General features: G+C 40.6%; 1 protein-coding gene across 2 annotated transcripts in view; it reads left to right on the top strand.

Annotated features, from left to right (window-relative positions):
• The window catches only part of DCUN1D1 (defective in cullin neddylation 1 domain containing 1), a 33,543-nt gene extending 7,941 nt beyond the window's left edge, over positions 1-25,602 (top strand). For both annotated transcript variants that reach the window (XM_075861677.1, XM_075861678.1), the window contains exons 2-7: positions 4,332-4,548; positions 13,137-13,305; positions 14,567-14,697; positions 14,783-14,865; positions 21,266-21,362; positions 22,532-25,602. In XM_075861677.1, coding sequence (XP_075717792.1) covers positions 4,332-4,548; positions 13,137-13,305; positions 14,567-14,697; positions 14,783-14,865; positions 21,266-21,362; positions 22,532-22,611 — 777 coding nt within the window. In that variant the 3' untranslated portion in view covers positions 22,612-25,602. The remainder of the gene's footprint in view (positions 1-4,331; positions 4,549-13,136; positions 13,306-14,566; positions 14,698-14,782; positions 14,866-21,265; positions 21,363-22,531) is intronic.
• The last annotated feature ends 1,991 nt before the right edge of the window (positions 25,603-27,593 follow it).

Genomic DNA, 27,593 nt, shown 5'->3' with positions numbered 1-27,593 from the left:
CTGTCAATTTGCCGTGGCGCGTGGGCATTGAGGCTAAACAAGTAAATGGAGTGGGCATTGAGGACACAATAGGATGCCTGAAACGCTGGTATATGGCAGAATCCAGTGAAATCTGAAAATATGTGCCGAGCTACACAGACCGGGGAAGCAGAGGAATCTCCTCCACTCTTCGATGGAACGGGGATAGGAGAGTATGTATTTTATTATTTTTATTAGGCACTATTGGGGCTGTATGGGGGCATTATACTGCGAGGAGGGCAGCTATAGGGATATTATACTGTGTGGAGGCAGTTATAGGGAAACTATAATGTATGGGGGCATTATACTGTGTGAGGGGCAGTGCCGGGGGTCTATTATATACAGTAGTATACAGCAGGCTCAGGGGATCTATATTTATTCAACAGCGGGGCATGACATTCACAAAGGGGTGTGGACTAAAAATCGTCTAGTAATCGAGGTTACATGTTCAATTAATCGTGATTTTGATTTAGGTCATAATCGCCCAGCCCTAGGCTGAACAACATTTTACTTTATAAATTATATAAAACCGCATTTTGTGTTTACTTGGCTTATCTTTGTCTAATATTAAAAGGGCTGGGTCGATTAATCAAATTAATTGGATTAATTCGCCCTCAAGGACTCTCACGATTCTGTTCTTTAACAGAATCGATTCTTTAGTGGTGCCGTCGTGCCGTGCTGCAGGAGGAAGCTCTGCCCCGCCACCTTGTCACTTCCTGGTCCGCCCTGTTCTGTCTTTGCTTCCCCACGGAACTGCTGTTCTGTACTGAACAAAATGATACAGTACGGAACAGCTGTTCTATGGGTAAGCAGAGACTCCTAGTACATAGCCACACCGCCCCGTAGATACTGCCCCGCTGTAGATGGCACACCCTTGCAGATTGCACCGCCCCGTTGTACCTTGAAGATCGCAAGGAGAAAACAGCACCGTAATTTCAGCCGTAATGGCATGTGCAGGCGTCTTTCGCTGCGTCGATTACGGACGTAATTGGAGCTTTTTTTCCATGGAGTCCATGGAAAACGGCTCCATTTATGTCTGAAGAAGTGACATGCACTTCTTTGACGCGGGCGTCTTTTTTACGCGCCTTTTGACAGCGGCGCGTAAAAAAAATGACCGTCGGCACAGAACATCAAATGAATGGGCAGATGTTTGCCGACGCTTTTGAGCCGCATTTTCGGACGTAATTCGGGGCTAAAACGCCCGAATTACGTCCGTAAATAGTGTGTGTGAACATACCCTCACTGTTAAATAAACAGAAAAAAGAAAATAGAGATTCAAATCGAAAATCGCCCAAAGTGTTGAATAAAATCTAGACTTTATTTTTGGGCAAAATCGCCCAGCCCCCACAGATGTTAGATCTAGGGAATTTGGAGACCGTCAATATCTTGAAGTCGTTCTTATGTTCCTCAAACCATTCCTGAACATTTGTTCTCAGCGTGGTACAACTCGTCAGGCCACTGCCATTAGCGAATACTGTTACCATGTGCCTAAACTAACCAACTACCTAAATAAGGTTTAGGTAGTTGGTAAGTGTCAAAATAAAATCCACATGTATGTGAGGACCCAAGGTTTCCCAGAACATTGCCCAGAAAAATCACACTGCCTCCTCAGGCTTTCCATCTTCCCATAGTGCATCCTGGTGCCATTTCTTTCCCATGTAAGCAATGCACGCACACACGCACGCACGCACACCCCCCCCCCTCGTTCCCCATGGGCAACCAGTTCACTGGTTGTCTTTCCTCTGACCACTTGTGATTGGTACTAACCACTGCATACTGGAAACAACCACAAGACCTGACGTTTTGGAGATGCTCTGACCCAGTCCTCTAGTCCTCACAATTTGACCCTTGTCAAAGTTTCTCAGATCCTTACGCTTGCCCATTTTTCCTGCTTCTATCACATCAGCTACAAGAACTGACTGTTCACTTGCTGTCTAATATATCCCACCCTTGACAGGTGTCATTGTAACAAGATGATCAATGTTATTTACTTCACCTGTCAGTGGTTTTAATGTTAGGGCTGATCGGTTTGTGTGTATAGATATATATTTTAATTTATACCTCAACTGTATTGTTTGAATGGGATGTGAACAAATCCTAAGTACAGTAATATCTTACCGATCATTTTCTATGATGAACCATCATTCCTCACTTCTTGTTGTGTTAAAATTGTGTGTAACTGTGAACATCACACAAACTTATTGATTCCTTATGGGGGGAAAAAGTTGCTGGAGATTTGGAACCTACATCACTTGTAATCATTTCTACCATCTCCCTATGTGTGGTCTGTTGGTTTCCTGTGTAGTAGACTGTAAATTGCATAAAGTGTAATTCCTATGTTAGAACAGACCATTTCTACATTGTTATGCGGCTGCAAATGCCCACACTCGGCCTCCAGTGCTAGAACCCGGGTACAGTCGATGGAGGACCAGTAAATGTGTACTACAAACAGTTATCCTTTTTCCCATCAAAACACACCATAAGTACCTATCTAACATTATATGGAATTATTCATGAGCATGTTGGAAATGAACAGATATTAAATAGTTTTCTGTCCTAGTCTATTAATGTCAGGACCTGTTTGACAGGTTTGGAATTGTGTAGGTGAAGGTTAAAAGCTGCATAAACTGTGGTGCACGGCATCAGGAGGCTGATTTGAATGTATGTAGTGGATATTATAAAGTGCGGCTGGGTATTCAGTTCAGGATCTTGTGTGGGGGTTTCATAGCCCACAACTTTAGCCTGATTCACACCTCTTTTACGCACAACCGCAATTGTGGTTTGGCTTTTGTGGGTCAGATAAATATTGGATTTAAGGGATATGAGCATTAGGACAACAGGCAGTCAGTGGTCCGGTGGATTGGTGGGCAACGAAGGTGCAGGACTTGAGTAAATATTTCTCCAAACATCACTATTTGGGAGCAGGCATAACCGGATGGTTTATACTGATGAGGTGTGGCCGAGATTGAGATCACTGGGGTTTCAGGTAAATGGATGATTTATGTATTTAAAGTGGTTTTCCCAACAGAGACGTTTTTGACAGACATATCCACAGGATGTGTCATAAATGTCTGGTGCGGGTCCCACCTCTAGAACTCGCACCTATGTCTAGAACGGGACCCCCTAAACCCTGTTTTATGCTCTGTGGTGGCTGAATCCTGTGATTTTCGACCATGAATTAAGGAAACAGTCCCATAGAACTGAATTGTAGTTAAGAAACAGCGTAGCTCGCATTATATGCTGCTACCATAACTGCCATTCACTACTATGGGAGTTACGGAAACAGCATAGCTCAGCGAGTAATTCATGGTCGGAAATCACAAATACTGATGCAAAATACTGATGAAAGTACTGCCGTGTAAGGGCCCGTTCACATGAACGTGAATAACGTCCATGTGCTGCGCATGGAAATCACGCACAGCACACAGACCCATTGATTTCAACAGGGCTGTTTTCACGCAGCGAGAGTCCATTGAAGTCAATGGGTGTGTGAAAATCACGCACTGCACACAGATGCACATCCATGTGCAGTGTGTGATTTGCGCATCAATTCAATTGAAAATAATAATTAAAAAAAAAGATGTGCTTTGCGAGTGCGTGAATAACGCATGTCACTCGCAAAGCACACTGATGCATAACGCAACACGGACCAGATTCATGCTCGTGTGAATGTAGCCTAAAAGTGGCCATAGATTTTTACATGAAGGTTTTTCTATATTCTGACTGGAAATAACCAACATAATAGTGATAATAGCAACATGTAAATGGAAAATATGATGGAGGAACTGTTCGCTGGACTATCTATGAACATCTCTCTAATGATGATCATTATTGCTGACCTAGTAAACCATGATGACAGTTCATTATTATGATTGGTCAGCATTTCATAGGGCTTTACACTTTTTGCAGTACCGCGCTCTCCAGGTACAGGGTAATAATATGTTGTGATCAAATGTCTCTTTTCTGGGCGGCTAATGCAAAGGGTGAAGTCTGCATTAAATATCTGCTGCAATTCCACAAGATAATAGGCATGGTGCCCATTTGATAATCCACAGCAGGCCCTGTAATCTGTGCAGGCTTTTTCTGTCACATGTGGATTGGGTTTTGAACACACTATACACATGTATCGCACTGTAAATTGATGCAGATTTCTTGTTCGGAATCTGCACTAAAAATCCACATCAAATCAGCTGCGACTGAAAATATTCTAATAGGGACGTGATTTCCTGTCTTGGGTTGCGCGACGATTACATTTACACTGCATTCTGTGCTCCAAGTTGAATACTAATTTCTTAACCTCTTGTCCTCCACAGAACAAGTTGAAATCCTCGCAGAAAGATAAAGTTCGTCAGTTTATGATCTTTACACAATCTAGTGAGAAAACTGCCGTAAGTTGCCTGTCGCAGAATGATTGGAAGCTAGATGTTGCCACAGACAACTTTTTTCAGAACCCTGAACTCTATATCCGAGAGAGTGTAAAAGGAGCATTGGACAGAAAGAAATTAGAGCAGCTTTATAATAGATACAAGGGTAAGTACATGCAGAGTCTGCTGAACATTGTGTCCGTCACTTTATCATTTGTGCCGTGCCTGGCTTCATACACATGTTCTTTAGCTAACCATTCGGTTGCAGTGTCTGGTAAATATTGGAACTTGCCCACAAATCACGAATCGACACTTTTTTGATTTGTTTAACCCACACAAATATATTAGAAAATTACTGAAAGAAGTTTTCAGAGAAAACACATTGATGGCTGAAGGTTAAGACATTAATGTGTGATTGGATGCAGTTCATTCTTAGAGACCTCTATGATCATCTGAGTAAAATGGCTATGGTGCTCCCATGTGAATGAAGCAGACCTGCAGTCCCTGGGGTTGGATTCCAAATAATCACAAATTTGTATCCTATCCGAAGGAAAGGCCATCAATATGTTTTCCGGGAAAAGGTTCCCCTTATTGTCCCTCAAATCTGTCAGTGGACTAAAGGCTGCAGTTTATATCAGCCTGTTGCCACTGAGCTATACAAGCTGTTTGATAACATTTCCAATAGCTACACTTTATCAGGGAATTCCTAATGCAAATTTTACATATATTTGAGCCACTTCTGTATTTTTTTACAATCAGGTGAGTATTTGTCCTCGAATATTTATTCATAGATGGTATGCAACATATAATAAGAGAAGAAATTCACTGCCTGTGTAAACATTTAAAATCATTTTATTAATGTAAATCTAAAAGATAGGGCACTAATGCCAAGGATCTGAGTACGGGGTGTTGGCAACACAGATCATAAGTACTTGATAGAGTGTCCTAGATATATTAGTTCAAAGTTGGGTTCATACATCAATGCGACACTATACAAGAATAGTCAATTTTATTGCTAGTTGACACGTTGGGTATGTGGACCCACTGGGCCATAACGCCTTGATGGTATGGCATCTGGCCAACATTACACAGGTCACAGTCTATAGTTCGTATAGTGTACCTGTGTCAGGTCCGTATTTCACACCGAATAACCACCTCTGTAAATTGAAAGCTGAAGGCATGCCTGGAAAGAAGTACACCACACAAATGTCTGAGGTACAGCTTCAATGTCAGCCAGGAGGAACTGCACTTTATTCAGAACAAAGAAACACACACAGAGAAGACACATGCCCCTCCCTATAGATGTGTGACTTGCTTAAATTCTATTCGCTCCCCAGCTGTAACTTTTCCTATACATTCTTCTGCACACTCCTCTTTGCATTCCAGGGGGCGGTGTCTTCCATAGGTGTGTCCGACATGAACAAAGAACTTGTTATATATATCAGTATATTACACAAAGAACTGAAATGTATATACATATGTGTGAGGATAATATTTTTCAGACAATATACATAGTAATGATCCCTGACACCTGTGGTAGCTCAGACAGTAGCAAGACAGGCTCGGCTGGGACTAGGCAGCAGCCAGGCGTGGCGTAGCAGGACAGGCGTGGTACACAGCACAGTACGACTTCAGCTCGACACGGCACTTGACCAGGATATCACTGGATACAGGTAGCAGGAACGGGGAACACTGGGAACTGGAAAACACTTAGGAGCCAATTTGCATAGACATACTAGGGTAACGACAACAAGGCTCAGGCATTGCAGGGAGGGGCACAGCCCTTCTTATAGTCCAGGGTGCTCTGGGAGCAATCGGCTCTATCTCCCACCTGTGTGCGCTTTCGCTCCTTAAGTCTGGACTGAGCTCGCGAGCGCACCCTGGTGGTCACTGTGGAACAGGACGGACGCATGTGCAGACATCTCTGGAGAGAAGGGCGTCGACCGGATGGAAGGAGTTCGTGGTCAGCGACCACGGACGTTACACTGGTCTGTTTGCCATAGCGATACAAAATTCCCAAACCTTTGATGAAGTGTCTGAGATAAATTGGTCTCAATTCATGTATCACTGCGACATTCCACAAAGGTGCTCACAAATGTAATAATTGGTCTGTTTGCCAAAGAAAAGCAAGATTCCCTACGCGTTTTTGCGCCCCTATAGCACAGGGGAGCGTCCTCAGGGGTATAAATTGCCTGGATATTACTAAATGCCGGTCAGCACATATTATGCTGTTTGTTTTGTTTTCCGGCGTGCACTAGACACTGATGACTGGTCTAGCGCGCGCCAGGGAAACCCTAAAGCCTTATAAGGCTTAGCCCCGCCTACTCTAGTCGCATCATCAGGACCTAAACCAATCGGTGTGTGTGATGTCAGGCTGACGCCCACCAAATAGGACAGCCCCTTGGTAACGTCGTGACCTATGGAGTGGATGCATAAAGGATCATTAATCACTAGGGGAGCTTCAGGCGGCCAAACCTACACCACTGGACGAACAACACCGCGATTAAATGAGTGAATAAGGAAGTTGAACTATTGAGAGTGTGGGCACTAGTGACGGAGAAATAAAGAGGGCTTAGTAATGATAGGGATATAGCCCCCAATATGTATGAATGCAAGAAGTATGACAGCGTTAAATCTTGTAGCTGTCAAATAAAAACCGCACCATTCAATTAAACCCTATTAGCATTTTATAGACTAGAGGGGAATAGGACAAATGAGGGGACGTAGAGACACGGTAATAAGTGAGAAAGAAGATTGGACGGGGGGAAATAGATAAGGTTGGAATGGATTCCCATATTTAGAGGAAGGGAAGATAGAAAATTTGTTCACTCAGGCCCAGTGGTCTGATGGTTTGCATCCTAAAGATCCACTGGGCCTCCTACTCCAAAATCCTCCTATCCCAATCCCCCCCCTCTCACTGGTGGTTGAACATGTTCCATCCCTTGGAATTTAAGGACCATTGGGTCACCTGCATGGCATTCCCATACATGCCTGGAGACCGACGTGTCTTGCTTCCTCACGTTGTCACGTATATGATCACTAATTCTCCGCCTAAATTCTCTCTTGGTCTTTCCAACATACTGTGTCTCACAAACACAGGTTATAAGGTACACTACCCCTTTAGTCAGTCAATTCATAATGGATCTCATATAGAGATCCTGTCCCAGTAGGAAGTAAGTATCCTCCTAACCTGATGTGCACACCAACATGCCCTGGGGGCGAATAGAGAATCTCTCCTTAATCCCAAAGTACATCCAGAGAAGGAGGAGACCATCAGAGTCATAGGGACCTATGACGCTGCACATCAGGAGGTTAGGAGGATACTTACTTCCTACTGGGACAGGATCTCTATATGAGATCCTTTATGAATTGCCTGACTAAAGGGGTAGTGTACCTTATAACCTGTGTTTGTGAGACACAGTAGGTTGGAAAGACCAAGAGAGAATTTAGGCGGAGAATTAGGGACCATATACGTGACAAGTGAGGAAGCAAGACACGTCGGTCTCCAGGCATGTATGGGAATGCCATGCAGGTGACCTAATGGTCCTTCAATTCCAGGGGAGGGAACATGTTCAACCACCAGTGAGAGGGGGGGATTGGGATAGGAGGATTTTGGAGAAGGAGGCCCAGTGGATCTTTAGGATGCAAACCATCAGACCACTGGGCCTGAGTGAACAAATATCCTATCTTCCCTTCCTCTAAATATGGGAATCCGTTCCAACCTTATCTATTTTCCCCCCGTCCAATCTTCTTTCTCACTTATTTACGTGTCTCTACGTCACCTCATTTGTCCTATTCCCCTCTAGTCTATAATATGCTAATAGGGTTTAATTGAATGGTGCGGTTTTTATTTGGCACCTACAAGATTTAACGCTGTCATACTTCTTGCATTCATACCTATTTGGGGCTATATCCCTATCATTACCTTGCCCTCTCTCCCACCATCACCAGTGCCCTCACTCTCAATTGTTCAACTTCCTTATTCGCTCATTTAATCGCTGTGGTGTTCGTCCAGTGATAAATGAATTGAGACCAATTTATCTTAAGACACTTGACTATTCTTGTATAGTGTCGCATTGATGTATGAACCTATCGAACTTTATATCTCAGACACTCTATCAAGTACTTATGATCTGTGTTGCCAACGCCTGTACTCAGATCCTTGGCATTAGTGCCCTATCTTTTAGATTTACATTAATAAAATTTATTTTAAACGTTTACACAGGCAGTGAATTTCTACTATTAAACTTAAACGTACACTTTTCACACTGAATTGTTGGAATAGACGATATAATAAGAAAACCGTTATTGGCACTGCAGTGGTATGCAAAATTAAAGGGAATCTGTCATTCGGATGGACCCTTGTAACTAGCCGTCCTTTTACACTGGCTAGTTGGTAGATGCAGATGGAATATGCAAAGTCAGTCTATGGGAGGCAGGAGGTAAAGTGCTATATGTTTATTGACTAAAAGCTACGTGTTACGAGATCGGACTGATCGGATCTTCATCGGGCTATAAAACATGCATGTTACTGAGGAGACCCAGCAGGGTTTAAATAACACAAAAGAGCCACCAAAGGGCATCATTGGGGGCAAAGGTTAAAACATGGTATGACAATGATTGGAGGAATACACACATTTAGAAGATGGTGGAGGACATGTAATGTCCGTGTTTGAAGTAGCGTTTATTGCTAGTAATAAATGTCACACTGCCTTTTTTTTCCCCATAAGTATTTTATTATTGGAAAAAAACATAAAAATAAAAAAACCTATACATAATTGTTATCGCCGCGTCCGTAACGACCCAAACTATAAAACTATTATGTAATTTATCCCGCACGGTGAACTCCGTAAAAAAAATTCAGACCGCCAGAATCCCTGTTATAGGTCATATCACCTCCCAAAAAATGGAATAAATATTGATCAAGAAGTCCGTTTCTCCATAATAGTACAAATAAAAATGACAACCCGTCCAGCAAAAAAAAATAAAAATCCTTGACGCAGCTTTGTCCACGCAAATATAAAAAAGTTATGGGTCTCAGAATATGGCAACACAGCAGAAAACAAATGTTTTTTGAAAAAAAGTGATTTTATTGTGCAAAATCAGCATTACATGAAAAAACTGTACATTTGATATCGCCGTAATCGTATCGACCCGCAGAATAAAGTTAACATGTAATTTATGAGGAATGGCAAAATAAAACAACAATAAAAAACTATTCCAGAATTGCTTGTTTTTGGTCATTTCCTCTTCCAAAAAAGGAAATAAAAAGTGTTCTTAAAGGGAACCTGTCTACTTCTCCGACTGTAAATAACGGTCTGCAAATATTTAGTGCCTTTTATCGTAATAATCCGGTGTCCCTTTGTGTGCATACACCAGAAAAGGACATCAATGCACAATCGTGGGATTTTGTGTGCTGGGGGAAGGCGAGGAGCTGTCAATCAAAAGTAAGGAGGCGGGGTAAACTCGGAAAGACTTGAGGAATGAAGATATGACTCTTTTCAAACAAAGATTTGACTCTTTTAAAACGAAGATTTGACTCTTTTATGCTCATTAGCATACGGTGTGGGAACACTAAAAAGCTGAATACTAAAGCTACGGAGCCGACTAAGAAGACAATTATAAGTTATATAGAAATGATTTTTCACCCACTACCAGCAGGTATTGCTGGTTTAATAGGTGAAATGCTGGTGACAGGTTCCCTTTAAAGTCGTATGTGTTCCAAAATGGTACCAATAAAACCTACAGCCTGTCTCAAAAAACAAGCCCGCGCACCTCTCCATCAACCAAAAAATATAAAAAGTTATGGCACTAGTAATGCGGTGATGAAAAACCATCACGATGTGCAGGCCGGAGGGGAACATTCCTTCAGTTTCAGGGCCCTAGTATTTCGAGAAACTAGGAAGGACAGGGACATAGCACATCCGCTGGATGCGAGGGTGCCCGTATTATAGTGTTATAAAAGGGGGATAAGAAAGAATACTGTTTATCAGTGCGACACTTTACAGCGTAACACACATCTATGGATAATTTTATTATTTAACCCATTATTATACCCTCTTATTATACCCTGATGTACTCCGTACAGATTACATATACCCCCACATTATAAACTGAAATACCAGTAAAACTCCAAACAGAAAAACTACCAAGCAAAATCCACGCTCCAAATGGCGCTCCTGACCCTTCTTAGCCCTACAGTGTGCCCAAACAGCAGTTTACGTCCACAAGTAAGGCATTACCATACCCGGAAGAACCCGCCTAACAATTTATGGGGTAAGATTCTCCAGTGGCACAAGCTGGGCACAACATATTGTGCGGTGAATGGGCATATCAGTGGAAAAATTTCAATTTTCACTTTGCATCATCCACTGCATATTAATTTCTGAAAAACACTTGTAGGGTCTAAATTCTCACTACACCCCTTGATAAATGCCTTTAGGGGTGTCGTTTCTAAAATGGGGTAATTTTTTTTTTTTTTTTTTTTCATACATCAGGGGTTTTGCGAATGCACACCATTCCAGCAAAATCTACACTCCAAATGTCAAATACCACTCCTTTTCTTCTGAACCCTCCCATATATCTAAACCGCAGTTTATAACCACATAAAGGGTATTACCATACTAGGGAGACATTGCTTTACAAATGTTGGGTGGCTCTTTCTTCTTTGTGAAAATGAAAAATGTTGATCTAAAACTACATCTTATTGGGAAAAATGTTTTTAATTTTCACGGCTTAATTCTAATTCAGTAAAAAACCTTTTGGGGTCAAAATTCTCAGTATACCCCTAGATGATTCCTCAAGGCTGTAGTTTCCACTGTACTAGTACTACAGGGGCTCAGCAAATGTGACATGGTGCCCAGAAACCATTCCAAAATCCAAATGGTGCTCCTTCCCTACCGTGTGTCCAAACCGCAGTTTATGACCACATTGTTGTACTCGGGAGAAATTGTTTTACAAATGTTGTGGTGCTTTTTCTCCTTTAGTCCTTGTGGAAATTGAAAAAAAATTAGCTAAACCTTCATTTTCTTTGAAAAAATTTAGATTTTCATTTTCACGGCCTACTTCCAATAATTTCTGCAAAAAACCTGCGGGGTCAAAATGCTCACTATACCCCTAGATAATTTCCTCAAGGGGTATAGTTTCCAAAATGGGGTCACTTGTGGGGGGGGGGGGGCTTCTACTGTTTTGATCCGCCAGGGGGTTTGCAAATGGGACATGGCCTCCGCAAACCATTCCTGCTAAATTTGAGCTCCAAAAGCCAAATGGCGCTCTTTCCCTTCTGACCCTGCTCTGAACAGCCATTTATTACCACATATGGCGTATTGTTTTACTCGGGAGAAATAGCTTTACAAATGTTGTGGCGCTTTTGCTCCATTAGTCCTTGTGGAAATGATTTTTTTTTTTTACTAAACCTACATTTTCTTTGAAAAACTTAGATTTTCATTTTGATGGCCTAATTCCAATAATTTCTGCAAAAAAACGGTGGGGTCAAAATGCTCACTGTACCTCTAGATAATTTCCTCAAGGGGTGTAGTTTCCCAAATGGGGTCACTTTTGGGGGATTTCCACGGTTTTGGCACCAAAAGACCTCCTCAAACCTGACATGGTGCCTAAAATATATTCTAATAAAAAGGAGGCCCCAAAATCCTCTAGGTGCTCCTTTGCTTCTGAGACCTGTGTTTCAGTCCATTAGGACACTAGGGCCACATATGGGATATTTCCTAAAACCGCAGAATCTGGGCAATAAATACTGAGTTGTGTCTTACTGATAAAACCTTCTGTGCTACAAAAAATGGATTCAAAATGAATTTCTGCAAAAAAAAAATGAAATTTGTAAATTTCACCTCTACTTTTGCTTTAATTCCTGTGAAACGTCTAAAGGGTTAAGAAACTTTCTTAATGCTGTTTTGAATACTTTGAGGGGTGCAGTTTTTAAAATGGGGTAAATTATCGGGGGTTTCCCAAAATGTAGACCCCTCAAAGCCACTTCAGAACAGAACTGGACCCTATAAAAACAGGCTTTTGAAGTTTTCTTGAAAATGTGAGAAATTGCTGCTAAAGTTCTAAGTCTTGTAACATCCTAGAAAAATAAAAGGATGTTCAAAAAACTATGTCAATCTTTAGTAGACATATGGGGGATGTTAATTAGCAACTATTATGTGTGGTATAACTGATTGTCTTACAAGCAGATATATTTAAATTTAGAAAAATGCTAATTTTTGCAATTTTTCACTACATTTTGTTGTTTTTCACAATTAAATACTGAATGTATCGACCAAATTTTGGATTACAGGTCCTTGCCGTAAAAAAAAGCAAAAAAAAAAGCAGTCTAATGTTCATGAAACAAACATAGTACTTAATTATTATACACCCCGTGGCACTCTTCCTGGTGTTTTCTTGTTATAGTCAGGTTCTTTTGGGCTATGTTTTCATGGATACATTATTTCATGCTTACAACCTGCCAGCAATTTAACCCATTCTCCTTGATTTTTTTGTGATCAGAATGCTTTGTGTACATATCATTTTGACACATTATGAAAAGACTAAGTAACTATTTTAAGAATAATTTACAATTGTTGCACCAGTTGGATAATTGTTATTCATCTTGCTTAATTACCGTTTTGGCAACGATAGCTGATAGAAGAACTGTTGTCTGAGCTTTATTTCCCCAATAAAAATTCTTTCATACTGGCTGTGTAAGTGAAGACATTACCATTAAACATCCTGACATTCTTCCCTTCTACTGTTCAGACCCTCAGGATGAGAATAAAATTGGAATAGATGGTATCCAGCAGTTCTGTGATGATTTGGCGCTTGATCCTGCCAGCGTCAGTGTATTAATTATTGCATGGAAATTCAGAGCAGCCACACAATGTGAGTTTTCAAAGCAGGAGTTCATGGATGGAATGATAGAATTAGGGTAAGTGGTGCATGTGCTATTAATCCTTCACAAAAGATGTTCTAGTTCCCTTGTTTGCACTTTAATACAAAGGAAATAACAAAACTCTTTACTGTTAACCATTTTAAGGTGTTCTCTTTAGTCAACACGCTGTTGAAAGGGTATCTAAACTTTCAAAAAACTTGTGACGTCAGAAGTTTTGATCGGTGGGGGTCCGAGCACTGAGACCCCCACCGATCGCTAAACCGAAGCGGCAGAATCGCTCGGTTGAGCGCTGATCCGCTTTGTTTCTGAACGGCTTTTATTCGGAAAACCGAGCAATTGGTGTACGGGCTCATAAACTTTCTATTGGGCTCGTACACCAATTGCTCGGCTTTCCGAGAAAAGCTGATTAGAAACAAAGTGGATCAGCTCTCACCCGAGCGCTTCTGCCGTTTCATTTTAGCGATGGGGGGGTCTCAGTGCTTGGAGCCCCACTGATCAAAATTTCTGACATTTCCCTATGACATGTCAGAAGTTTTTTGACAGTTTAGTTCACCTTTAATGCAGCTTCAATATAATCAATATACAATATTATATATGGCTCTGTCAACAAAACTCCCTCCCAAGTATATGAAGCTGAATATATAGTGATGAATATTTACGTATTTACCGCCCATCATACAAAGTGTTTGTTTAGGACTGGTGCAGTATGTGTCTACAGAACGTTTCATGATATTTCAAGGCTTTTTTCTTGAAGCTCCCCTAAATTAACGTATTTGTAATATAGTCACCTTAAAAAATCTTGCTTTGGTTCCTCCGGAGTGAGCTTCGGTCAGTCATCATCATTCAGATGTTCACTTCCGTGTCATCCATAATGACAGCATGTCACATATTCTTGGTGGCTATTCTCTCCTGCAGAACATTAGATCACCATAGACGAGCCGTCATTGGGACTGAAGCAATTGGCCGATATGGTCTCAACGATGACACATATTTGCACCAGGAAGTATCATCATAGTGATGGGAACCAGTAAAAGCCAGCTAGGAGGGAACCAAAGCAGGGTTTCGAAGGTATATTGCCAAGCTTATTATTTTTAGATTTGGTGGTGCTGTACGAGGTTTCCTGATTATGTAAAACCCCTTTTATGCTTTTATAGGTGAGGGTCCTCTGTCCTTTTTTTTTTTTTTCATTGCCAGATGTTTGTTTTACAGTATGTCGTTTTGTGGATTATGTGGCCACTATATAAATTAATTTTATTATTATTCTAAGAACAAATATGAAATACATTTTTTAATGCAGGTGTGACAGCATAGAAAAGTTAAAAGCACAGCTACCGAAAATGGAACAAGAATTAAAAGAGTCGGGGCGATTTAAGGACTTTTATCAGTTTACATTCAACTTTGCAAAAAATCCAGGGCAAAAAGGTCTAGGTATGTCTAGATTGTGCTGAATTGAAATATCCTCTGTCTGTTACATTCTACATCAGGCACTCAAAATAATGTTATCACTTTTCAGACTTAGAAATGGCCATTGCCTATTGGAATTTAGTACTAAATGGAAGATTTAAATTCCTAGACTTATGGAACAAGTTTTTATTGGTAAGTTTATCTCGGTGTATTTTGTTCTTTTTATTAAGGGATATACAGAGTTATTTGATACTTTTGTAGTGAAGGTTTAAGGCTATTTGGTCTAAGACTAGCTACCTGCGTACCCTCTATTGTAAATTCCTTGTGGTTGTCGCTTAAACAGTTGTAAATCACGAGAGAGTCACAGCTAAAGCACAACTTTTGTTAAGTTTTAAGGTTTCCAGTGAAGACAATACCTTTTTCCTATTTAAAGTAAACCACACCTGCACATTTCACTTCAATGTTAATGTAGCATTATACAAATTAATGAGCAATCATGTGAAAGATGGTCGTGTGTGTGTGTGTGTGTGTGTGTGTGTGTGTGTGTATATATATATATATATATATATATATATATATATATATATATAATTACACGGCGCTGTCGATAAGAAGTTCCCGCAAACGGCAGTAGAGTTACTTCACAGTGATGATGTCCGCGCCATTACCAGCAGGTGTCAGCTGTATATTACAACTGACACTGCTGTAATGCCTCAGATCGGAGCTGGCTTCGGTTATGGACGTTTAGCCCCTTAGATGCTGTGGTCAATGGTGACCGCGGCAGCTATGTGATTAGTAGCCCATCGGCACCCCTGCGAAGCAATTGCTACCGGTGGCCTAATAATGGATTTCAGGAATAGGAAGAAGCAATGGCTTTTTAACAAGCGGTCCAAAAATGTTACGTTTTTGGGGAGTAGCAAGAGGTTTGGTGTTATTTAAAGAAAAAAAAAAGGTTTAACAATGGATTTAAGGTCTGCGATGTACAGAAGCCTAATAGGCTGCCTGTCAATGTAAAACTGAAAAAAAATTTTTAAGAAAAAGTACAAATGTACAAAAATAAGTTTCAAGTTCAAAAACCAAAATGTTAAAAAAAAATTATACATAAAACTATAAAACGATCATGTTATTTATCCTGCACGGTGAACGCAGTAAATAAAATAAATTAAAAACACTGGCAGAATTTTTTTTCTTGTCGTCTCGCCAAGAAATTGAATAAAAAGTCATCAAAAAGTTGCATTTACCCCAAATTGGTATCAATAAAAACTAAAGGCGATGCCGCAAAAAACAAGCACACTCACGGCTTTGTCGATGCAAAAAACAAAAAGTTATGGCTCTTAGAATATGTTGACACAGAAAAAGATTTTATTGTGCAAAAGCTGTAAAACATAAACTTTATAAATTTGGTATCGCCGTAACTATGAACCCGCAGGATAAAGTTAACATGTCATTTAGAAACTTTTTTTGTAACAGGACAACACTTTCCCGGCAAAGTTTCCTAAACTAAAAAAGGAGGAAATGTCACAAAAAAATTGCTGAGTGTTTTCCAAAAGGGGGATAAGAATAGACACCAATTATCAGTGCAACACTGGCCTGTGCATAAAGGATTGCTTCACAGCGTAACACACATCTTTGGATTAAGAATTGTATTATTATTTCTCATTATTATACCACCTTCTTATTCCCTGATGTACACATCACATCTTACATATGCCCGCAGCCCCCATATTATAAACTGAAATAGCCGTAAAACCCCAAATAGAGCTACTACCAAGTAAAATCTGCTCTCCAGAAGCCAAATGGCGCTCCCTCCCTTCTGAAACCTACAGTGTGCCCAAACAGCAGTTTACGTCCATGTATATGGCATTGCCATACCCGGGAGAACCAGCTTAACAATTAATGGGGTGTGTGTTTCCAGTGGCAAAAATTGAGGGCCACCTGTTTCTAAAACCAGGAAACACAGCATAGTAATTAGAGAGCTATCTTTTCACAGTGGCACACGCTGTACACAACATACTGGGCCCTGAAACGGCATATCTATGGAAAAATTTTCATTTTCACTTTGCAACATTCACTGCACTCTCATTTACACACTGTGGGGACAACGGCTCCCCTAAATAAATACTTTGAAATTGGGGTCACTTCTGGGGGGGGTTTCCACTGTTTTGGTACCTTAGGGGCTTTGCAAATGCAACATGGCCTCTGCAAACTATTTAAGCAAAATATGCGCTCCAAAGTTTAAATGTCGCTCTTTGCCTTCGGGAGAAATAGCTTTAAAAATGTTGGGTTGCTTTTTCTTCTTTATTCCCTGTGAAATTGAAAAATTTTCAGCTAAAACTCGATTTTATTGGGAAAAAAAATAAACATTTTTTTTTCATTTTTACTACTCAACGCTAATCAATTTAGAGAAAAAACTGTGGGGTCAAAATGCTCACTGTACATATAAATGAATTTCTCAAGGGGTGGGTGTAGTTTCCCAAATCGATTAATTTCTCAGGGATTTTTACTGTACTGGTACCTCAGGGGCTCTGCAGATGGGACATGGCACGCAAAGACCAATCCAGCAAAATCTGTGCTCCATAAGCCAAATAGCTCTTTCTCCCTTTTAAGCCCTGCCGTGTGCTCAAACAGCAGTTTCTGACCACATATGGGGTATTAATGTACTCAGGAGAAATTGCTTTACAAACGTTGGGTGGCTTTTTCTACTTTTTTCCTACATCTTTGGGGAAAATGTCTTTTTTTTATGTTCACAGCCTAATTCTAATCTATGAAACGCCTGTGAGGTCAAAATGCTAACTCCACCCCTAAATTAGTTCTTTGGGGGGTGAATTTTACATGATTGGGTCTTTTTGGGGGTGTTTCTTAAGTTTTGGCACCTCAAGGCCTCTGCAATCAAATAGAGGTGCCTAGAAAATATAATAAAATGCAGGCTTCAAAATCCACCTGGTGCTTTTCATTTCTGAGGCCTGTATTTCAGTCAAGTAGCACACTAGGCCCACGTATGGGATATTTCTCAAAACTGCCAAATCGGTAATATTGAGATCCGTTCTCTGTTAACACTTTCTGTTTTACATTGTTTAAAAGGATTAAATTTGAATATCTGCCAAAAATTACATTTTCAAATATTACCTTCACTTTGCTTTCATTCCTGTGAAACTCCTAAAGGGTTCAAAAACTTACAAAATGCTGTTTTGAATACTTTGAGGGTGCAGTTTTTAAAATGGGGTGATTTATAGAGCAATTCTAACATTGATAGACCACTTTAAACCACTTCAGAACTGAATTGGTTCCTAAAAAAAAAAAGTTTTTTAGATGTACTTGAAAATGTGAAAAATTGCTGCTAAAGTGATAAGCTTTCTGACATCCTAGCAAAACAAAAGGATGTAGAAGCAACAATAGAGTAAACATATGGTAAATGTTAATTAGTAATGATTTTGTGTGGAATAAACTATCTGTTTTACGAGCCGCTAAATAGAAATTGAGAAAACTCAAAATTTTGGTGTTTTTGAAAAATAAACACTTATTTGTATCGACGAAATGATACCACTAACATAAAGTACAATAACAATAAAGTATGTGACATAACAATCTCCGAATCGCTCGGATAAGTAAAAGCTGAGTGAATTTACCTAAATATGTTTCGGGTCCGATTCTATCGAACCGATTGTCAGATTAAATTTGGTCTGAATAAATTCAACCTGAATCGGAAGTGCCCCAATTGCCCATAAAAGTTGTATATGACACTCTGAGGTCTTCAAGCTCTTTAACGCCAAGACCGCATTGTGAATGTCAATGTTAGGGTATGTTCACACGCTGAGCCAAAAACGTCTGAAAATACGGAGCTGTTTTCAAGGGAAAACCGCACCTGATTTTCAGACGTTTTTTGAGCAACTCACGTTTTTCGCGCCGTTTTTTCGGACATTTTTGGAGCTGTTTTCAATAGAGTCTGAGAAAACAGCTCCAAAAACGTCCCAAGAAGTGTCCTGCACTTCTTTTGACGAGGCTGTAATTTTCCGCGTCGTCTTTTGACAGCTGTCAAACGACGACGCGTAAATTACAGGTTGTCTGCACAGTACGTCGGCAAACCCATTCAAATGAATGGGCAGATGTTTACCGACGTATTGTAGCCTTATTTTCACACGTAAAACGAGGCATAATACGCCTCGTTTACGTCTGAAAATAGGTCGTGTGAACCCAGCCTTACAGCTACATATATGGCTAAACGAATGGTAGCCGGTGGTAACAAACACACTGCATTGTTGGATTTTTTTTAATGCTTTCAAAGTTTAAAAAAACAGTCCCAAAAATTATCTCTTTTTGGTGGCGGCGTTTATACCCACACGGTGGTATTGGAAGAAGCAATGGCTTTTTAACAAGCGGTCCAAAAATTTCCTTTTTTGATGACCAGGTTTGGTGGTATTTTAAGGAAAAAGTGAAGAAGCATTGGCTTTTTAATCCGTCAAAAATGTATCCCTTTTTTTGGAGCAGTTCCAGGTTTGTTATATTTACCCTGTGCTGTGTAGGGTTCCCAGCAGTAGCACTATAGTGTAGAACATGATGGACAAGCAGACGGCGGCAGTGGCATCATTGGCCAGTCCACACTGTCCGCAATGGCAGGTGTGTGAAAATCCTCACGGATCCATGCCGGATTGATTTTTTTACAAATGTAAGTTCAGGGCTTAGGGTATCTGCCGGAGAAAAGGCACAGTTAAGGTATGACTGAACCTGGTTGCTCAGGCGGTGAATATCCAGTTTCTGATGTGTGTCAGGTTGGCGCGGCAGATGTAAAAAACTGTTCAATCATGTTCAGCAAAATGCATTGACTGCTGCTGCTACTTGCGCTACCAAACTTCTTACTTGCAGTATATTTTTAATTAAGGCCCCACTGAGCCTGCACTGGTAATTCTGACCACAAAATCTATAATTCTGAAGAAAGACATTCAGAAGTCACACAGTCCGTCTACTAAAAGTGTATTGTTGCTTGTTTCTGCTGTTATTGTTGGCTAAGTTTGACGCAGAACAATAAGTAAAATTTGGGTGGAAGTGGAACTATTAGCAATTCGATATATGCAAAACAATGGGTGACGTCATGTCTAGGACATCTGTATAAGGCAGCGGCACGCTATCAGCACCAGGATTTAAAATGAAAATATATTTATTGGAGAAAAAATTGTCATTTGGACACAGACTGCAGTAGAACTGCGCTGCTGCTGCTGTATAAATACCTGACGCAGGACAAATTTGTGGTGGCGCTATCCGATATATGCAAAACAATGAGTGACGTCTGTATCAGCAGGCAGTGGCACGCGATCGGCACCAGGATTAATATTGTTGAAGATGTCTGAATAACACAATGAAGATTCGTGACTCACAATTAACGTAAGAATTTAAGAGAAGCAGCAGCCTAAGTGTACTCTTACACGGCCCGACAACGATAATATTTTCGGCATTTAAAACGATACAATCAGCCGATGAACGATCGTTTTCTGGTTCAGCGGCTGATCGTTGCCTTGTTTACACAGGGCAATTTTCGGGAACGCTCGTCTGCCCGATAATTGGCCGGTGTAAAAGGACCTTACACACTGACGGATTCCTATCTCACTCTAAAATCTATCTCTCTATTAAATTGCTATAAATATATATTCTAACTCTCTATTCTCCCCTCTCCTCTCTTTATTATGAAACGCACTCACTGACCCTAATCCACTGTCACTCTGCAGCAGCATTTTCCGGTTGTGCTGTTTATAACGGCTATGACTCCTAAAACTGTCATCAGTGACTCACACCTATACCGTTCATTATTCTCTCTACTAGAGGGAGGGCTGCTTGCAAGGCATTATGGGGAAACCCGCCAGGTCATGTGATTCTTCTACCTTTTTTTTCTGATCTGTAAAATATCAGCCACCATTTTGAGAGATTAGTGTGGGACAAATGCCAAACGTTTTGGATTCACTAATATCCAAAACTTTTTGGAAATTCGTGGTGAATTTGATTAGTGTATAATCGATTCACTCATCTCTAGTAAAAGTATTCCTAAATTATAACCACATAAAGTATGGTTTACGATGGACTCATTTGGGCAACATTCTGTGCAAACATCATTGTGCTGCCCATGTCTGGGTGGTACCCCTGCATTTGTCTATAGGGATTGTGATTGATGGTATAATTTTAAGGGATAGTACTGGAAAGTTTCCCTGTGCCAACTACACGAGCGCTACGTCCTGTAATGGACCGGGCACCTGCGTGTGGCTACATATAATATTGTCACACCAGCTTAATATTGTTTTGTCTTTAATATTATTAATACAAGTTGTGTTTTAGTGACGACTCTCCAGTGATTACTTTTGATGTACTGCAGTTTATTCACCACGAGGACACCTTTCTTCCCTTATCTTGCTCATTGATTTATTCTTACTACTCAAAATCCTATTTGTCAGTCAGATCTCCGCCATGACATGTCTGTGTAGTCCTTGTTTGTGAGGTGTTTGATATCTTAATTCATGTGTAGGTCCGCTTTGCTGTTGTGAATGGCAACATATAGTTGCTTTTTTTTTGTGACACTTATACCTGAAAACGACTCTTCTCTTGTACCAAGGAACATCATAAACGATCAATACCTAAGGACACGTGGAACCTTTTACTAGATTTCAGCACTATGATAGCAGATGATATGTCTAACTATGACGAGGAAGGTAAGTACAGCAATCATTTTGTATTCGTTCCAACATTACTATTATGGTGTGTAAAGCCCAAAGAAAAGATCAAGGCAGTAATGTAGACTTGTAGGGTTTATGGCCTACACTTGACTCATTATACAGATGTTAAAGGGGTTATACAGGACTTTAGAGGGGAAAATTGCAGACAAAATTGTTCCTAAATCAATTTATCAAACCAAAGTTAACTTACTAATATACTTTTTTTTTCTAGAGCTCAGATATCCCTCTCCCACGCAGGAAAGTTTATCAGCATATATTGCCGTGTCGTTTCGGTCTCTGCTTGGTGAGCAGTGCTCCCCCTGCTTTCTGTGACCACACGGCACTGCACAAGTCTAATGGTATGTTCACACGCAAACGCAAAATACGTCTGAATTTACGCAGCTGTTTTCAGGCGAAAACAGCTCCTGAATTTAAGACGTTTTTGCAAGTACTCGCGTTTTTCGCAGCGTCCGATATGGACGTAATTGGAGCTGTTCTTCATTGGAGTCAATGAAAAACGGCTCCAAAAACGTCCCAAGAAGTGTTCTGCACTTCTTTGACGTGGGCGTATTTTTACGCGCCGTCTTTTGACAGTGACGTGTAAAATTACACTTTATCTGAACAGAACTTCGTAAAACCCATTGCAAGCAATGGGTAAATGTGTGCCGACGTATTGGAGCTGTCTTTTCAGGTGTAATTCGAGGCGTAAAACGCCTGAATTACGTCTGAAAATAGGTCGTGTGAACATACCCTTACAGTCGTTTTACACGGGCCAATATGAGCTGTGAATATGAGCGCCGATCATTGTTGCTCAGCACTCGATTGCTCCTTTCACAAGGAGCTATGATCATACATTTCCATCATGTCAGCACCGCACACGGGGAGATGCGCTGCAGACAATGATATTATTTTGTGCTGCATAAACGAGCCAATGAATGAGACTTTCCCCGTTCATCGGCTGATCGTTGCCCTGTTACACAGGGCAATGATCGGTTAGGAGTATTCATATGAACGCTTGTTTGCCCGATCATTGGCCGGTGTAAAAGGGTCTCCACAGTAGGCTGGTTTGATCTCCCGCGCTCTCTATACTCCTCCCTGTAACCTTGAAACTTGCGGGAGCTGGAAAGAAGTTACAATCTCCTAATTCCATATTATTTCTTCCACAGGAGCGTGGCCAGTTCTCATTGATGACTTTGTGGAGTTTGCACGTCCTCAAATCGCAGGGACAAAAAGTACAACAGTGTAGCACTAAGGAACCTTGTAGAATGTACATAGTCTGTACAAAGTAACAGAACTCAAAATTGCACAGTCAGGTTTCTTCTGACTGGACTAAAGTGAAGATCAGCCCTTTCAGCAGTTTCAAAGGGTTGAAACAGACATTTGGAGACAACTAAAGACCATATCCGATTTCATTTTTTTTGGTGGTTTGGGCCTCTCTACTAGTCCTGGAACGCAATTCATGTTTCCATATTGTGGATCTCATCACATATCTGTGGAATATCCTAGTTTGCTAACTCATACAATTTTAGATGGATTCTGTGGCTTTCACATAAGCACAACGCCTTCATCTGCGATCTTCATCATAGCCTTGGTGAAACTTTTGTTTGCTAGTTTCAGAGCCTATACAGGCAGCGCCCCTTCAAATCAAGTGCTGTTCTCCTATAAAGCGACAAGAGAAAGTGCTGCTCTTCTTGTTTTGGATTTCAGCAACACCAAGGTGAACTCCTGCTTGTAAATACCAAAGCATTTGGTGGAAGTGGAGAGGACTTTAAAATCAATTATCGTACAATACGCGTGCCCCCCTCATCAATATATGTTGTTAAATTGTTAACATCATGTTACATTTTGAATCATTTCCTGAAAATATTCTGTATTTTTAAGAAACAAAACTGCACTCATTTCTTACTCTAGGTAAAGAAGAAGTCAAGGTTTGTATTCGAGCCTGTGGTAGTGGTTGGTGTCAGTACACTTCTATGATGTTGGTATTTAAGGAGTTGGACGTTCACATTACTCCATTTTTATTTGAGGAAGGATAAATTTGGTTGTCAGAGCTCCCTTAAGTATAGTCCGTCTTTTGTCTCTCTGGACACTTCTTTGTACATCTGTCTATAGGCCTACATTGGATTTCTACAGAAGAGGAAGGTGAACTCATCTACACAGTATCTCATTAAAGCATACAGTACATATCTGCTAAAGAGGTGGACAGTTACAATAATAACAAAAAACAGTGACATTGGGGTCACACTACTTGTCTTTAATTATTTTAAGAAATTAGGCAACCCAGCTCCCGATTGCCAAGCGCTGTTTTTGCTTCATTTACTTTTAAAACCCAGAGGAATGCATAAAATCTATATTCTAAATGTGTTTTTGGTGTCCCGTTAATCAACACTTATCTCTTCCCTTTTAGCATTTTGTTTGTTGGTTCCCGGGTAACATGTGCCAGGTTATTGTTGGCTTTTGCTTTCCAAGATTTTTTGAATGAACAGAATAAGCAGTTAGAACCTGTGATGCTAGGAACGCTACTGCTGATTTCTGGGTAATTCAGTCTATATCATTCTCACAAGTTATGATCCAGAATACAGCTGTAGAAGATATAGCCAGATTTAACTAGTTAGTGAATGTGCAGGTCTTCACGGCTTCATTAGGCCTCATGCACACGGCAGAGCTTAGGGCAGAGAGCCATTAGCGAGGCACCCTGAGTTCTTGTGGGTCAATATTATGTAGTCGTAGTCACTCCGTGTTCTGCTATATGGTTGACTTTGTACGGCACCATATAGAGATGTTCTCCCATAGACGTAATCGAGCACGATGTCGAATGAAGCATGCAACCATTTTTTTTTTTTATGTCTTAGGTCACATTTACACAAGCGTAATACAGGTGCTTTTTTGCACCCATATTATGGGCGCAACACCTGGACCTCCCGCTATTCATTAGAAGCGTAATTCGAGCAACATCGAAGACCAACTCCGGTGCTGGTGAAGCGCAGCTGGGTTTTTTCGTCCGGAATACTGGTGCAAAAAAATACCCGTATTACCCTCGTGGGAAAGTGGCCTTATTACATATGCATCTGAGAGGAAAAAAGAAATCCTGTATAGTGTAGTATGAAAAATTGGAGGCATACTGTGGTACAATAAGGGCCTATAGACTTCTATGGGAACTATCTTATGGCTTCATATAACTCGAGACTTGTACAGAGCTTTAATATGGCAGTGTGCATGAGGCCTTAGTACCACTGAAACCCGCTCCAACTGTTCTCATTGAATTATTCCTGGTAAGCGGCCAAAATAATGACATTTACTACCATAAGAAAACATTTTTTATTAATGAAGTAAATTTCTACTAACACCATTTGTTGCCTCCTTCAGAGGAATTCTAGTCAACCTCATTATCTTACGTTCATGGTCATTTGTAAAAAACAGGTTATACTTCATAATCATTTTCTTTTATGCATTAATGGGGTATCCCCACCCCCCAACTACTGCAGCAAGGTCAATATTTTGCTTTGGTTTGGGGTTATGATCGTAGCATTGACAGACTTCTGTGCATGGACTTCACAGACCATGCACAAACGTTAGGCTCTGTTCACAATTGCGAAATATTTTTTTTGTCAGGTTTTGTCTTTGATAGGCGGAACAGTGTAGCGCTAAAAACAGAAGCCATGATACCAGTGTGAATAGATCCTAAGCCTGTTTTATTTATGTTAATGCGGCAGTCAGGAGAAAGAGAAAAAAAAATAAAACAAAGTGTATATTAATAAACTTCAGTATTTTCAATTTAAAGTTGAGCAACAATGTTAAGCCAAAGATATTTAAAGCGACTATCGGGTCTCTGTCTTCATGTAGAAAGCTGTTTAAATGCTGAGCCTGTGAGTCCTGCTTCCCTTACCCACACACAGTGATTGACAGCTCACCCTGCATACAAACATACACAGGAAAAACTGTCAATCACTGTGTGTGGGTAGGGGAAGGAGGACCCACAGGCTCTCCCTGAGTCCCGGCAGCATTTAAACAGCTTTTTACATGAAGATACTGAATCAAACCATAGAAAACGATGTATTCCTGAGCTCGGATAGGGTAGCATAGGAGACCTGACAGAACCGCTGTAAACTGTTGGTGAAAACAATGAAATGTTTGGTATGGAGCCCATAAGCGTCTTCTCTGTAAAATGCTTAGTTGATAGTTTTTAATAATGGAGAATCCTGGACTTTGATTCTGAAAATACAAATGCTTAATATTTTCTTTGTAATCATTTTAATTTGCTACAATAGGCAAATGTAAAACAATTAATTTTTTTCTCATATCCAAATATTCTTGACGTTAATTAAAGGGGTTGTCTCATACAAACATTTATGGCATATCCACAGGGTATGCCATAAATGCAGGTCCCGCCTCTGGGACCCACATCTATCTCGAGAATGGGATCCCCAAACCCATCGCCACCTGGTGAGGCAGCCACTGGCCATCGCATTAAGGTGGTCAAGAAAAGGCGAGTTTGCTGCGCTATTTCCGTAACTTCCATAGAAATTAAGGGGAGTTACAGAATCCACACCGCCTCACCAGGCAAGGACGGGGTTCCGGGGCCCCGATCTCGAGATAAATGCAGGTCCCAGAGTTGTGACCCGCATTTATCGCATACCCTGTGGATATGCCATAAATGTCTGTTGTGAGACAACTACTTTAAATCAATTTATAAATTTGAATCCTCTATATACACAACGTCAATAGAAAATGTATATATATATATGTGTCTTAAACCATGCTAATTCCTGCTTTCAGACTGTCATGAATGAGCTAAATCAGCTTTAACCCCCTACCCTCCATTCAGCAATTTTGTCTTAATCCATCATTATTTTTGAAACACTCGGCTTGGCCTGCCTAATATGGCTCATCGAGGCCGGATTCACACATCGTGTAAATATTATGCAGCTTAGAAATTAGCACTAACGTTTCGGACAAGATCAGCACGTTACATGCAGATTTAGCCAGATTTTGTATTGCAATGGATGAAGTCGGTGATGAAAATCTGCTGCATTTCCGTATCAGATGGAGCATTCTGAAGATTTAGATATGCTGCAGATTTTCAGAATCCTCTGCAAATATCTTATACTATTGTACTGTGCTGTGTTGTAAATTCTGGTGCTTATTCCAAAACCGAAGTTCTGCAAAAAAATAAATAAAAGGATGCGGTGTGTGAATCCGACCATACATGGCTGTATTTGTGGTCCTTTTTTACATCCGGAAATTGTTGCTAAAAATTAGACTAGATCCCAAGGAAAGATTTACATTATAGTACTATTTTGAGCAAACTTTTAGCTTTGCAAAAAGCACTAAAACTAGGAGATTAAAAATTCCTCTTTAAGGCCTTACTTAGGCGTCCCTATTACCGCTGCAGCAGCATTTTAGTGGCAGATTTAGGGTGAATTCACATGTGGCAGATTTGCTGCTGAATGGGGTTTACAGAAATCCATGTGCATGGTGCAGAAATGGCCTCATTCAGATTTTCAGTCGCAGAAAACAAATCTACATGAGAATTCACGCTTACATCTAAAAGTCCTGACCAGACCACAGGTGAAAAGGCACGAACTTCCTGCATTAAAAGGATTCTCTGTACTCCGCTGTCTCTGTCAGCTCCATTGACTTTGAATGGAACTGCGGATGAGCATGCGCTTTGCCACTCCATTTAAAGTTCTCCCCCACTGTGGTCCTGCAGTGAGGAGGAACAGCCGGGACTCCCATTGATCACTAGAACGGGGGGTCATAACACCAGTGTTCTGCAATATTTAGAGACTGGAACATTTGTTGTTTTTAAAAAAAAAAAAAATATCTGGAAGGCTGCAATCACCCATCACGTGTTTGTTGAGGAATCCACACCGAAATTTTGCAACACTCTGCAATGTAAGTGGATGAGGTTTTACCAAACCCCATTCACTTAGAGTAAAACTTCAGTAGCGGATTCTAAGCATGCTGCAGATTTTCAAATCCCTTATATAGTGCGAAAGTGCAACGAGTAAAATCCACAGCTATTTCTGCACCAAAATCCACAACAAAATCTGCATGTAACACACGTGGATTTTAATGCCACTTCAATCGTGTAATGTTCACGATGTGGATGAACCTAGTCTTACAGAGTGATGTTTTTCCATAACATCCAAACCATCATGCGCTTAAGCTGTTAGTACAGGTTAGATTCAAGTTTGGTGGATCCTGCCGACACGCTGTGTGCAGTGA

Source organism: Rhinoderma darwinii, chromosome 4, assembly GCF_050947455.1.
Source record: "Rhinoderma darwinii isolate aRhiDar2 chromosome 4, aRhiDar2.hap1, whole genome shotgun sequence".
NCBI lineage: Eukaryota > Metazoa > Chordata > Amphibia > Anura > Rhinodermatidae > Rhinoderma > Rhinoderma darwinii.
The sequence above is the reverse complement of the archived record's forward strand: the minus strand, read 5'-3'. Positions and strand labels throughout refer to the sequence as shown.